This window comes from Calidris pugnax, unplaced genomic scaffold (assembly GCF_001431845.1).
Source record: "Calidris pugnax isolate Ruff unplaced genomic scaffold, ASM143184v1 scaffold332, whole genome shotgun sequence".
Lineage (NCBI taxonomy): Eukaryota > Metazoa > Chordata > Aves > Charadriiformes > Scolopacidae > Calidris > Calidris pugnax.
The window spans coordinates 21,531-35,043 of NW_015091053.1; the positions used below are offsets into that span (position 1 = coordinate 21,531).

General features: G+C 52.7%; 1 protein-coding gene across 1 annotated transcript in view; it reads left to right on the forward strand.

Moving 5' to 3' along the window:
• POLE (polymerase (DNA directed), epsilon, catalytic subunit) overlaps positions 1-13,513 on the forward strand; it is a 35,022-nt gene that overhangs the window by 18,054 nt on the left and 3,455 nt on the right. The window contains exons 27-41 of the mRNA XM_014956611.1: positions 178-280; positions 463-543; positions 617-739; positions 824-1,042; positions 1,349-1,558; positions 3,874-4,017; positions 4,376-4,516; positions 9,179-9,332; positions 9,419-9,525; positions 10,381-10,557; positions 10,916-11,139; positions 11,286-11,506; positions 12,091-12,295; positions 12,742-12,915; positions 13,203-13,328. Of these exons, the coding sequence (XP_014812097.1) occupies positions 178-280; positions 463-543; positions 617-739; positions 824-1,042; positions 1,349-1,558; positions 3,874-4,017; positions 4,376-4,516; positions 9,179-9,332; positions 9,419-9,525; positions 10,381-10,557; positions 10,916-11,139; positions 11,286-11,506; positions 12,091-12,295; positions 12,742-12,915; positions 13,203-13,328 (2,409 nt within the window). The remainder of the gene's footprint in view (positions 1-177; positions 281-462; positions 544-616; positions 740-823; positions 1,043-1,348; positions 1,559-3,873; positions 4,018-4,375; positions 4,517-9,178; positions 9,333-9,418; positions 9,526-10,380; positions 10,558-10,915; positions 11,140-11,285; positions 11,507-12,090; positions 12,296-12,741; positions 12,916-13,202; positions 13,329-13,513) is intronic.

Here is a 13,513-nt window from a genome sequence, read left to right on the forward strand (position 1 = left end):
AGTGCTGGTTCGGACCATAAGCAAGATTAGCAATGGGTAATGCCATAGAACTGCTGCACAGTGGCCTCACAGGTGTGGGAGGAGAAGCCTGGAGGGTTTCTGCAGGCTGGAAGAGGGGTCGTGTAATGCCAGGACCTTGCTCCGGGTGGGTAATGAGCGCTTCCCTGCCTTCCCCAGGGCCATCCCCCTCGCCATTTTCCAAGCAGAGCCCAGTGTGCGCAAACACTACCTCCGAAAATGGCTGAAGAGCCCCTCGCTGCAGGACTTCAACATTCGTGCGGTAAGTGGAGCATCCCTGCTCCAGGACAAGGGCTTGTCCCTTCGGAGACGCGACCTGGCCAGTGGCTACTTGTGCTCACAAAGCTGAGTGCTGGGGGCGGAGGTCCCAGGGAGATGCTTGATTGCTTCTCGTGGCCTTCTGCTCAGCTTTCTTTGCTACACGCTGCTCTGCCCTCTTCACAGATCTTGGACTGGGACTACTACATCGAGAGATTGGGCAGCACCATCCAGAAAATCATCACCATTCCTGCAGCCCTGCAGCAGGTACAGGGCAGTGGTGGGGCAGGAGGAGGACTGTGGTCGGGGGGACTCAATGTGAATTGGAGATGCTCTCCAGGTAAAGAACCCAGTGCCACGGGTCCGGCACCCAGACTGGCTCCACAAGAAACTCCTGGAGAAGAACGATGTGTACAAACAGAAAAAAATCAATGAGCTCTTCACTTCAGAAGGCAAGAGACAGGTAAAAAGGGTGAGGGAGAGGTGCTGGCTGTGCTGGTGGGGCTCTTCTGCAACCCATGTCCTCCTGCTGTCCTTGTGCCCTCAGGTCCTCACCAACCAGCCCCCAGAGGGGACACCAAACTCACAGATTGGTGACATAGAGGACTTTGGGTCTGCCAAGACCCTTCAGCCGCTGGTTCCCATCACAAATAAGCGGAAGCGAGTCCCTGCAGCAGAGGAAAGCCAGCAGATGTCCCAGGACCTGGAGCTATCCCAGTCCTGGCGAGAGATCCTGGGTCCACCTCCACCCCTGGGCACCACCAAGGTAGGTGAAGCAGACTGAGCAGAAGATGCCCTGGGGCCATGCTCGTCCACCTAAGCAGCTTTGGATGCTGCCAGGAGCAGGCCTTCTGCACACCTATGGTTCAGGGCTACAAGGAGACATATAACCAGGAGGTGGAGAAATAAAACCACTGATCGGGAAAAGGGTGTGGTGGTGGCTTCACAGCTGGCGCAGGAACGTGATGTGGGGCTGGGGGATGGAGGGCTCAGCTGTATGGAGCAGTGTTGGGAGGCCAGGAAGCCTGTGCTGGTTTCTCGCTTGACTCATGTGCACTGTCTCCCTACTCAGGAAGAGCGGCTGGTCTGGCTGCGCTACCACCAGAAGAAGTGGGAGCTGCAGGCTCGGCAGCGGCGGGAGCGGCGGAAGAGGCGACGTGTGGAGGATGGTGGGGTCACAGCAGGTGGAGGAGTTGTCCGCGATGCCCTCTCCAAAGGGCTGAGCAGCTACCTGCGCAGGACAGCACGCAGCATCCTGGACTTGCCCTGGCAGATTGTGCAGGTACTGGGGAGGGAGTGTGCCACAGTGGGCAGCCTGGGGTGTAAGCCTGGAATTTACACTTGGCTGTCGTCAAATGGTGAAGTTCAGAGACTGCTGACCCCAGTGCCACCCTAATGTTAACCCTGGGGAGGCCAGTTGGGGCTGCGAAGCCTCATGCTCACACACATCTGTATGGAAACAAAAGCCCATGTGGTCATTCTTGATGGTGAATCTCGGACATGTGTATAGATCTGCCAGTGGGGCAGGTCCAGTTCACAGCCCTTGGGCAGCATGGTGCAGCAGTCACAGAACCACGAAAACACTGGCTGCTGTTGGAGGCAGCTCTGGAGTCTGTCTGGTCCAACACCCTGCTCAAGCAGGGCCACCCAGAGCCAGTTGCCCAGTGCAGTGTCCAAACGGCTTTTGAGTATGTCTAAGGTGGGAGACTCCACAACTTCCCTGGGTACCCTGTGCCAGTCCTCGGTCACTCTCATAGGGAAGAAGTGTTTCCTGATGTGCAGAGGGAACCTCCTGTGTTCTGGTTTGTGCCCATGGCCTCTGGTTCTGCCACTGGGCACCACTGGGAAGAGCCAGACTCTGTCATTTTCTCACTTCCTGATCCTCCTGAGATTCCTCTGCTCCAGGCTGGACAGTCCCAGCTCTCACAGCCTTTCCTCACATGAAAAATGCTCTAGTCCCCTCTTCATCCGTGTGGCCCTTTGCTGGACTCACTCCAGTATGTCCATGTCTCTCCTGTACTGCAGAGCTCAGCACTGGGCCCAGTGGGCCTGTAATGGACACAAACTTCCAGTGATGCCTGGAAGCAGCCAATGTACAAATGTAGAGGTAGGGTGGTGCCACCCAGGGGGTTTCACAAGTCCCTGTTAACACATGGCCATTTGAGCCTAGCCCCTTGTCACCCACTTCATCTTCCAGAAAGGTTTCAAGAGCTGCAGGCAGCCCTTGTGCAAGCACAAGCTTGAGATGGGATTGATGAGAGCAATTTGGCTGTCATCAAGGGTCAGCTAGACTTAGTTGGTCAGCCTTAGCCAGACAGTTTTCTCCATGGCGCCCTGGGACAGTAGGAGGACATGGGAATTCTTAAAGATGACTCTTTAAGCCCTCTGCTCTCGTTGTGGCCATTAACTGGCCATCCTCATAGGTAAGTTTAGGAAGTATGTGTTAGATGAATGGACAGTGGGGTGGATTGAAAACTGGATGAAAGGAAGAGCTCAGAGGGTCGGGATTAGTGGCACAGAGTCCACTTGAACATCCATAACAAGTAGTGTTCCCCACGGGTCAGTACTGGGTCCAGTCCTGTTCAATATATTCATCAACAACCTGGATGAGGGGACAGAGTGTAGCCTCAGCGAGTTTGCTGATGGCACTAAACTGGGAGGGGTGGCTGACACAGCAGAAGGCTGTGCCACCATACAGTGAGACCTGGACAGGCTGGAGAGTTGGGTGAAGAAAAACCTAATGGAGTTCAACGAGGGCAAGTGTAGGGTGCTGCACCTGGGGAGGAATAACCCCCTGCACCAGGAGAGGTTGGGGGTGACCTGCTGGAGAGCAGCTCTGAGGAAAAAGACCTGGGAGACCTGGTGGACAACAGGATGACCATGAGCCAGCAATGGCATCCTGGGGGGCATCAGGAAGAGTGTGACCAGCAGGTGGAGGGAGGTCATCCTCCCCCTCTGCTCTGCCCTGGGGAGGCCCCATCTGGAGCACTGGGTCCAGTTCTGGGCTCCCCAGTTCAAGAAGAACAGGGATCTGCTGAGAGGGTGCAGCAGAGGGCTACAAAGATGATGAGGGCCCTAGAACATTTCTCTTACAAGGAGAGGCTGAGGAATTTGGGTCTTTTTAGTCTGGAGAAGAGAAGGCTGAGGAGGGATCTGATCAATGCTTATAAATACTTAAAGGGAGGGTGTCAGGAGGATGGGGCCGGTCTTTTTTCAGGGGTGCCCAGTGACAGGACAAGAGGTAACAGGCACATACTGGAACATGGGAAGTTCCATCTAAACACGAGGAGGAACTTCTTCACTTTGAGGGTGGCAGAGCCCTGGAACAGGTTGCCCAGAGAGGTGGTGGAGTCTCCTTCTCTGGAGACATTCCAGACCTGCCTGGACACGTTCCTGTGCAACCTGCTCTGGGTGCACCTGCTTTGGCAGGGGGGTTGGACTAGATGATATCCAGAGGTCCCTTTCAACCCCATAGCATTCTGTGATACTGTGTGATATAGATCCACAAAGTGCTCTGCAGCTTAGACATAACCACTGATCTAACCACTAAGTTGGATCTCCCTGATAACGCAAACTTTGTACCCCCGTGTCCTGCAGATCGCCGAGACCAGCCAGCCTGGGCTGTTCAGGCTGTGGGCAGTGATCGGGAGCGACTTGCACTGCATCAGGCTGAGCATCCCCCGGGTCTTCTACGTCAACCAGCGTGTCCCAAAGCCAGAGGAGGGAACAGCCTACAGGAAGGTGAGGATCTGCCCCTTCTGGAAGGGGAGACAGCTGCTTGTGGTGAGATAAGGTGCTTCACCTCTGCTGCAAGCAGATATTGCAAGCATCTGCTTTGCAGAGTCTCACTCTCCTAGTCCACGGGTGTACCTCATCTGGTCCCTCTGCTAATCCCAGCCTGCCCAGAAAGCAGGTTCTCTGTTGCGGGCATTAGTAACAAGCATGAGCATAAACCATTCATTCCTTTAGGAGACAGGAGCACTGGGAGCTGGGCTGGCTCACACCCCAGCTCCCTGCAGCCCTTGGAAGTGCCACAGCTCCCAGCAGTGATGCTGCATGGTGTGACATGCCCTGCTATGCATGTCCCTTGCCTTGACAGGTGAACAGGATCCTGCCCCGCTCAAATTTGGTTTACAACCTGTATGAATACTCCGTTTCTGAAGACATGTACCAAGAGCACATCAATGAAATCAATGCAGACCTCTCTGCTCCGGACATCGAGGGAGTGTATGAGACGCAGGTAACTCCCCAGTGTGCACACTCGGAAGGATTGCTGAGCATTAGCTTGTTACCCAATGGTGCAGAAGGACACCTGACACTTAAAAAGTCAACAACTTAGTGAGACACCAAAAATCAAAAACTCTGCACAACAAGAATACTGGGGAAATATAACAACATTCCTGTGGGCAGGGACACTCAGTATCGGCACATGGTTCAAGGCATGTCAGTGAAAGGGGATTTGGTTTATTTGGAGTTAGGAAACTTTTGGGGAAAGAAGGCAGTTAAGCAGAAAGGGTGATCTTCCTCTCAACCAAACCAGAACCAGCCTGCTGGTGTTTGAACTAGAAAAGATAAGGGGTATGTAGAGTAAAGATAGGGGCAAACCCAATGTGTGTGGAGTTGTACGTAGGTCTGCGTGCCTTCTCCTTTAAAACAAGGTTACAAAATCTTTAGAAAGAAGAATAGGTTACAACTTGAAAGTTTGGAAAGAGCAAGAATAACGTAAATGAGGTTCAGTACAAAGCAATATCAAGTCAAAATTGCCAGTGCTATTAACACTGAAAGCCTGAAAATGAAGACAGAAAACAGAGATGCCTGCTTCTAATGGGTACACTGGTTTATTCAGCTGTTCAAAACCTGGTGACAGGAATTTAATCAAGAAGACGTTGTAATGTCAGGACGTGACCTATATGGAAGTGGCAGAGTAGGTTGCACCATTGTAGGAGTGGAGCTATATATTAAAGAAAGCATAAAGGCAAGTGAAGTTGCTACTAAAATGCAATGTAGAATTATTATGGATCAAAAGTCTTTGCCTAAGTCACACAAGCTTGGTGTGAGCAGTGGTGCAATTTACAAAATGCTTTGAGACATAAGGGGCTGCAAGAGCAAGAAGAGCTTCATAAGGTTGGGAGACTTCAGCTACCAAAGTTACTACTGTAGCCTAGAAAGTGTTACAGTGGGGCATGGGGAAAGAAACCATTTTTAGTCACCTTAAATTTCTGCTTTTAGAAAATTTGGGTAAAGCTCCCACAAGGAAAGGCACAGCTCTTAGTTTAGTAAGCAGCTCCCGAAACTTAATTCAAACTGCTCTGCCAGTGACAAGCATGTACACAAATTCGTCTTATCTGTAAGAGATTTTCTGGCAGCAAACTTGAGTCCTCTGCACTACCATGATGCTTAATAAGTGGGACTAGGTAAAATCAAGAAGCAGAGGAAATTAAAATTAGCAACTGAAGTAAAACAAGGGGCATGGAGATGTTTTAAAGATATAAAAGGAAGTAAGGTGATCAAGCAGTTGCAGCAGTCCCCTTGTAAGGGGAGGCTGAGTGAGCTGGGAACGTTCAGCCTAGAGGAGAGGAGCCTCAGGGGACCTTCTCAATGGGAGGACTAAAGGACAGGAGCCAGGCTCTTCTGAGTGGTACCAGGAAGAGAACGGGAGGCAGCTGGCACAAACTGAAACATGGGAAATTTTGTGTTAACATCAGAAAAAATTTCTGCAAAGGTTGTGTTCAAAGACCCTGGCCCTTATGGGGGACTTGAACCATCCCAGTATCTGTGGCAATTCAGGAATGTGTCGATGATATCCTCCTTCTCCAAGTAGTAGAGGAGACAAGGAGAGGAGCTATGCTGTACCTGGAGGGGCTAGTGGGAATGTCGTGCTCAAGGTTAGCCTTGGCTGAGTGACCATGAAATGGTAGGGTTCAAGATCCTTAGGGCAGTGAGGATGGTTCACAGCAAGCTCAATCCACTGGACTTCAGGAGAGCAGACTTCGGCCTCTTGAGGAATCTGCTTGGTAGGTTTCCATGAGATAAAGCTCTGGAGGGGAGAGAGGCCCAAGGAAGCTGGTTAGTATTCAAGGATCACCTCCTCCAAGCTCAGCAGTCTTTGTCATCCCGATAAAGAAGTCAGGGAAAAAAGCCAGGAGGCTTCATAGATGAACCAGGGATTCCTGGACACACTCAAAAGCAAAAAGGAGGGTGAAAGCAAGGACAGGTAGGCTGGGAGTGATACAGAGAAACTGTCTGAGCAGCCAGGGACCAGGTTAGGCAAGCTAAAGCCCACATAGAATTAAATCTGACCAGGGACATCAAGGGCAACAAGAAAAACTTCTATATATATGATTAAAGGAAGACTAAGGAAGATGTGGGTCCTCTCTGGAAGGAAACAGGAGACCTGGTCACCCAGGATATGGAGAAGGCTGAGGTACTGAATGACTTTTTTGCCTCAGTCTTCACCGGTAAGGGCTCTAACCACACCGCCCAAGTCACAGAAGGCAAAGGCAGGGACTACGAGATTGAAGAACCGCCCACAGTAGGAGATGGTCTCAAACCTGATCTTCTAAGGAACCTGAAGGTACCTTCTAAGGAACCTGAAGGTACAGAAGTCCATGGGACCTGATGAAATCCTGAAGGAGCTGGCAGATGAAGTTGCTAAGCTGCTTTCCATTGTATTTGAGAAGTCAGTGGAAACTTCACCAGGCTGCCATGACTGGAAAAGGGGAAACATAACCCCCATTTTCAAAAAGGGGAAAAAGGAGGACCCAGGGAACTACAGGCCAGTCAGTCTCTACCTCTGTGCCTGGCAAGATTATGGAGCTGATCCTACTGGAATCTCTGATAAGGCACGTGGAAAATAAGGAGGTGATTGGTGACAGCCGACATGACTTCACCAAGGGCAAATTGTGCCTGACATATTTGGTGGCCTACTGTAACGATGTTGGATAAAGGCGGATAAAGAAAGAGCAACTGACATTACCTACCTGGGCTTCCACAAAGCATTTGACAGTGTCCCACATGACATGGGGGTCTCTGAATTGGAGAGACATGTATTTGATGATGATCCACTCAGTGGATAAGGGACTGGCTGGATGGCCACATTAAAAAGGTTGTGGCCAACGGCTCGATGTCCAAGTGGAAACCAGTGACAAGTGTTCTTCAGGGGTCAGTATTGGGGCTGGTGCTGTTGGCATCACCTTTTTCGGCAACATGGACAGTGGGATTAAGTGCACCATCAGCAAGTTTGCCGACGACACCAAGCTATGTGGCATGGTCAACACATTGGAGGGAAGGGATGCCATACAGAGGGACCTGGGCAGGCTGGAGAGGTGGGCCTGTGCAAAACTCATGGCGTTCAACCAGGCCAAGTGCAAGGTCCTGCAGGTGGGTCACAGTGATGCCAGGCACAAATCCAGGCTGGGCAGAGAATGGCTGGACAGTATCCCTGAGGCCTGGAGGTGCTGCTGGGTGAGAAGCTCAATATGAGTAGGCAAAGTGCACTGGAGCCCAGAAACCCCCTGCATCCTGGGCTGTATCCCCAGCAGTGCGGCCAGCAGGGCCAGGGGGGGATTCTGCCCCTCTGCCCCGCTCTGGGGAGACACCTCCCAGTGCTGCCTCCAGCTCTGGGGCCACCACCAGCAGGACATGGAGCTCTTGGAGCAGGGCGAGAGGAGGCCCTAGAGATGCTGGAAGGGCTGGAGCCCCTCTGCTGGGAAGACAGGCTGAGAGAGTTGGGGGGGTTCAGCCTGGAGAAGAAAAGACTCCGGAGATGCTTCATAGTGGCCTTCCAGTCTCTAAAGGGAAAGATGGGAAGGGACAATTTACAAGGGCAAGTATATATAGGATGAGGGATAACGGCTTCAAACTGAAAGAGGGGAGATTGAGATGAGATGTGGGGAAGAACTTGTTTGGTGTGAGGGTGGTGAGAGCCTGGCCCAGGTTGCCCAGAGAAGCTGCGGCTGCCCCATCCCTGGAGGGGGGTCCAAGGCCAGGTTGGACGGGGCTTTGAGCAGCCTGGTGTGGTGGGAGGTGTCCCTGTCCAGGGCAGCAAGGTTGGAACTTGATTATCTTTAAGGTCCCTTCCTATCAGACCATTCTGTGATTACAGAAGATGGTCGAGTGGGTTGCCCATAGGGTTGTGTAGTTTCCGTCCTCAAGACATAGAGAACCTAGCCGGACACAGTCCTGAGCAAGGAAAGATCTGTCTTGATCTTTAAACATCTGCAGTGCAAGTCTGAGCGCGGTCTCCAGAAAAATGTGGTGGGACAGGAGAATGACAAGGCAGATTTGAGGAAGGGAACGATTTCATTGCAGTGATGGGACTTGGGGACATGGGATGCTTTGGCTTGCTAAAGAGATCTGAAAATGCATGTACGAGGGGTCTGTAAAATCAAAACTGGCATGAGGGAAGTGTGATTAGACAAGGACTGTTTATTGCTTCACACTGTTTTGGGACTAGGTCCCACAGCTAGTAATTCAGGAGTCGTCTTCTGCAGTGGTGGAGTTCACAGCTGCGGAGTTAATAAAACAGGGTGAATCAGTAGTGGATCTCCCGCTGTGCTGGTTATCTGGTGTTTTGAGTGAAGCCTGTGTCTCGAGAGAGGGCCAGACCACAAGTTGTAAAGCTGCAAGGTTGCACAAATACCACTCTACACATCCTCTGAAGTGCCTGCTGCTGCCCTTGATGGTGGGATCTGGGGCGAGACAGGAACACATGTGAATTACAGAACAGGTATCTTAATTCTTATCTCCAGCACTGGCAAGGATGATAATACCAAACTCATGTTGGAAGCACCTCAGATATGTCCTACCTGTGGTTTTTAAGCTGGGTTTGTTCTAGGTCTGAAATGCCCAAGAGGAACTCGGTAGCAGAAAGTTGTTCCACCCTATCTCCCCACCTCTACAGGTGCCGCTCCTCCTCCGTGCCCTGATCCACCTGGGCTGTGTGTGCATGGTCAACAGGCAGCTTGTCAGGCACCTGGCAGGGCGAGAGGCCGAGACCTTTGACATTGACCACCTGGAGATGCGCTCGCTGGCCCAGTTCACTTACCTGGAGCCAGGTGAGGCACTTGGGAGAGGGGCTTGTGGAGCAGCCGGGACCTGGCACCCGTGGGTACTACTGACACTCTGTGCTCTGTGTCCCTAGGAAGTATTCGCCACATCTACCTCTACCACAGCTCCCAGGGCAGCAAGGCACTCTTGGGCCTCTTCATCCCCTCGCAGCGCAAAGCTGCTGTCTTCGTGCTGGACAAGGTAAAGTGGGACTTAGGAGACTGGGTGGCTGGGGGTACTGGTGGGTGAAAAGCTGGATATGAGCCAGCAGTGTGCTCTAGAGCCCAGAAACCCCCTGCACCCTGGGCTGCATCCCCAGCAGTGCGGCCAGCAGGGCAAGACGGGGATTCTGCCCCTCTGCTCCGCTCTGGGGAGACACCCCCAGTGCTGCCTCCAGCTCTGGGGCCACCAACAGCAGAAGGACATGGAGCTGTTGGAGCGGGGCCAGAGGAGGCCCCGGAGATGCTGGGAGGGCTGGAGCCCCTCTGCTGGGAGGGGGGGCTGAGAGAGTTGGGGGGGGTTCAGCCTGGAGAAGAGAAGGCTCCGGGGAGCCCTTATTGTGGACTTTCAATACTTAAGGGAGGCTTTTAAGAAAGATAGGAATATACTTTTTAGTAGATCCTGTAGCAATAGGACAGAGGGTAACAGTTTGAAACTGAAAGAGAGTAGATTTAGACTAGATATAAGGAAGAAATGTATTACAATGAGGGTGGTAAAACACTGGCTCAGGTTGCTCAGTGAAGTTGTGGCTGCCCCATCCCTGTAAACACTGAAGATCAGGTTGGACAAGGCTTGAGCAGCCTGGTCTATTTGAAGACGTCCCTGCTTATGGCAGTGGGGTTGGACTGGATGACCTTTAAAGGTCCGTTCCAACCAAAACATATATGAATGAGGGTCAAGCAGCAGGAGGTTTCTCCACACTTTGCACATCCCTGCTGTGTTTTGGCAGGGCCTGGTGAAGGCATTTTGTGATGCACGGAGGAGAGAGCCCTGCTGGACCACGCAGCCTGGGTTTCCCTCTCCCTCCTGCCCTGACCCGGTCCCCCTTGGGCACAGGTACGCAGCAACCAGATGCCGAATCTCACCACCCTCTTCTCAGCGGAGCACAGCGCGCTGCTGGAAAAGGCAGGTGAAGAGCTGCTGCCGCCAGACAAGCACACCTTTGAAGTGCGTGCTGAGACTGACTCCAAAGCTGTCTACAGAGCCATCCAGCGGCTACTTCTGGGCTACAAGGTGAGATGAAGGTCCCCGTGGGACCTTGTCCATGTAGGCATATGGGAAGGGGAGGATGCTGTCGAAGGCACTGGTGCACCAGTTCCAACAGCACCCGCACGTATCTGCTGGCCAAAAGGGTAGAAGTCAGTGTTGCTCAAGGTCTTTGTCTTGCTTGGGGTGGTTTGCATAGGGCAGTACCATCAGCAAGGGTACCTCAGTGTCTCCCCCCACCCCTGTGCTCAGCTGGAGAGTGCTTTAGGAATGCTGGGCTGCGCTGTCCACACCGTGGAGACCTGCTGTGGGGATGGGGCATCTGGCACTCCAGTTTCTTGCTCACTGGAGTGGTGCACCAGGACATGTCCTCTTCTTTGTGCAGGATGAGCGCCGAGGCCCCACGTTGGTTGCTGTGCAGTCTAACTGGGACCTGAAGCGGCTGGCGAGCAGGATCCCCATCATTGAGGAGTTCCCCTTGGTCCCTATCCGGCTGGTAGATGATATTAGCTACTCGGTCCTGGACTGGCAGCGCCATGCTGCCCGCCGCATGATCCGCCACTACCTCAACCTGGATACCTGCCTCTCCCAGGCTTTTGAGATGAGCAGGTGCCTGGGGCAACTGCGTTCCCCTGGGGCTGCTGGCCTCTTAATGGCACCACGAGAGACTGCCTTGTCCCTTGAAGGGACAGGTAAGGGTCCCTGTCTCTGCAGCTGTGCTCACCCCGATGACCGTTCATCTCTCTGTGCCCCAGGTACTACCACATCCCCATTGGGAACCTCCCTGATGACATCTCCACCTTCGGCTCTGACCTATTCTTCTCGCGCCATCTCCGTCGTCACAACCACTTGCTGTGGCTCTCACCTACAGCCCGCCCAGACCTGGGGGGTAAGGAGGCTGACGACAACCGCCTGGTGATGGAGTTTGATGAGAAAGCCTCTGTGGAGATAAACAACCCTGGCTGCTACTCCACAGGTAAGGAGGGAGTAGGGTCGTAGTACTGAGGGGGGACAGACATGGATCACGCTCTGAAAGCCCTGTAGAAGGATGGATGCGGTCTCCAAAGAGTCTCTGTGTTGACAGAAGCCAGCAGCACCTTTGGTGTTTCAGGAGTGATCTGGTCAAGGGGTATGCAAATGGCACAACCCGGGGCAGGGAGGTCTTACCTGCAATGCGTGCAGCCATCCAAATGCAGATTCTTTCCCAATTCATGGCCACCAACTCAGCAGCACTCAGACTATCTACAACTGATCATCCCTGCTGACCCTAGGACAGGTCTTCCTCAGAGGCAGAAGCAGCTTGAGTGGCAGTCAGTTCTTCTGAATTCCTCTGCTGAAGCTTCCAGGAAAAAAAATGGTGGTCCCTAGAGGGTTAGTAGGACCAAGTCTTCTTGGAAGACAAGTGCAGGTCAAGACAGTCATGCCTGTGAAAGCATCTCCCCACCTGGTGGAGCAACCCTTAGAACCATAAAAAGCACTTCTGGTAGAGGGGGGCAGTTGAGGGTGTCCTCGCCAGTCCTTTGCCCTGCCTGCCTGCTGAGAGGTTGTGTCTGCTCTTAGTGTGTCTGGAGCTGGACATCCAGAGCTTGGCTGTAAACACGGTGTTGCAGTCCCACCACATAAATGACATGGAAGGAGGCTCTAGCATGAGCATCAGCTTTGACGTGATTCAACAAGCATCCCTAGAAGACATGGTGACAGGGAACCAAGCAGCTAACATCCCGGCCAGCTATGATGAAACTGCCCTCTGCTCCAACACTTTCAGGTATGGCTCTAGAAGACAGCAGGAGGTGGAGTGTCTGGTCTCCATCCTGGCAGGCCCCATTGGGGGTTCTGCCTCTCATTCCCTCCTGACTTCAGTCTTTCCCAGACTTGTGCCAGCAATGGGGCTTATGGGGTGCTCTAACTACAAACTCAGGTCTTGAGGGCAGGGCAGGCATCTTCTCCAACAGGCTTTGGGAGATCCTGGACTCGGAACTGCCTGGTGGCTCAGTCAGCAGATGGATGGGGATGCTGGTGAAGACTTTGCCCTTTCCCATTTCTCCTTTCTTTGTACTCCACCAGGCTCTAGGGGCACGTATTTACCCTGTGGCTTGTGTCAAGGGCTCACATGTCTCTGCTCTGGCAGAGTCCCTCCAAAAACATATCTCTGGAAGGGGGAAGGGGTCGCTTGTGACTGCTGGGGTGATGCTGGTCTCTGTTCCCTGGCAGGATCCTGAAGAGCATGGTGGTGAGCTGGGTGAAGGAGATCACACAGTATCACAACGTCTACGCAGACAACCAGGTCATTCACTTCTACCGCTGGCTCCGCTCTCCTTCCTCCCTGCTCTATGACCCGGCACTGCATCGCACACTCCACAACATGATGAAGAAGCTTTTCCTGCAGTAAGTGAGACCTGGAGCATGCCAGGCTGGTGAATGGGGAAGTGCAGGCATGGTGTTTGTGACCAGGGTGCTGTTGGCACCCACAGTCACCCCTCTCTGCCACAGTCTCTAGAGAGGTGGGCAGTAGGTTGGAACTCCTGTACTGTTACTGTGACCGCCCTTGATTGGCATCACCAACATGCTTCACTCCTGACTCTGCTGGATCAGCACATCTTCCATGGGTTGCATTTACTCCTCGAGCTTTGCCTTCCTCCCCACTGACTCCTGCTCCTGTGCCCTCTGTGCAGGCTGGTGGCTGAGTTCAAGCGTCTGGGCTCCTCGGTGGTTTACGCCAACTTCAATCGGATCATTCTGTGCACCAAGAAGCGGCGCATCGAGGACGCTATCAGCTACATGGAGTACATCATCAACAGGTAGAGAGTGCTTGCCAAACCGGGACTGGAGATCCCGGATGATGGAGCCAAGGCAGGGTTCGAGGGCAGGAAAGAGGATGCTGATGGTTTTTTTTTTTTTTTTTTTTTTTTTCTTTTGTGGAAAAAAAAAAAAAAAAAAAAAAAAAAAAAAAAAAAAAAAAAGTTCTAGGAAAAATATTAAACCC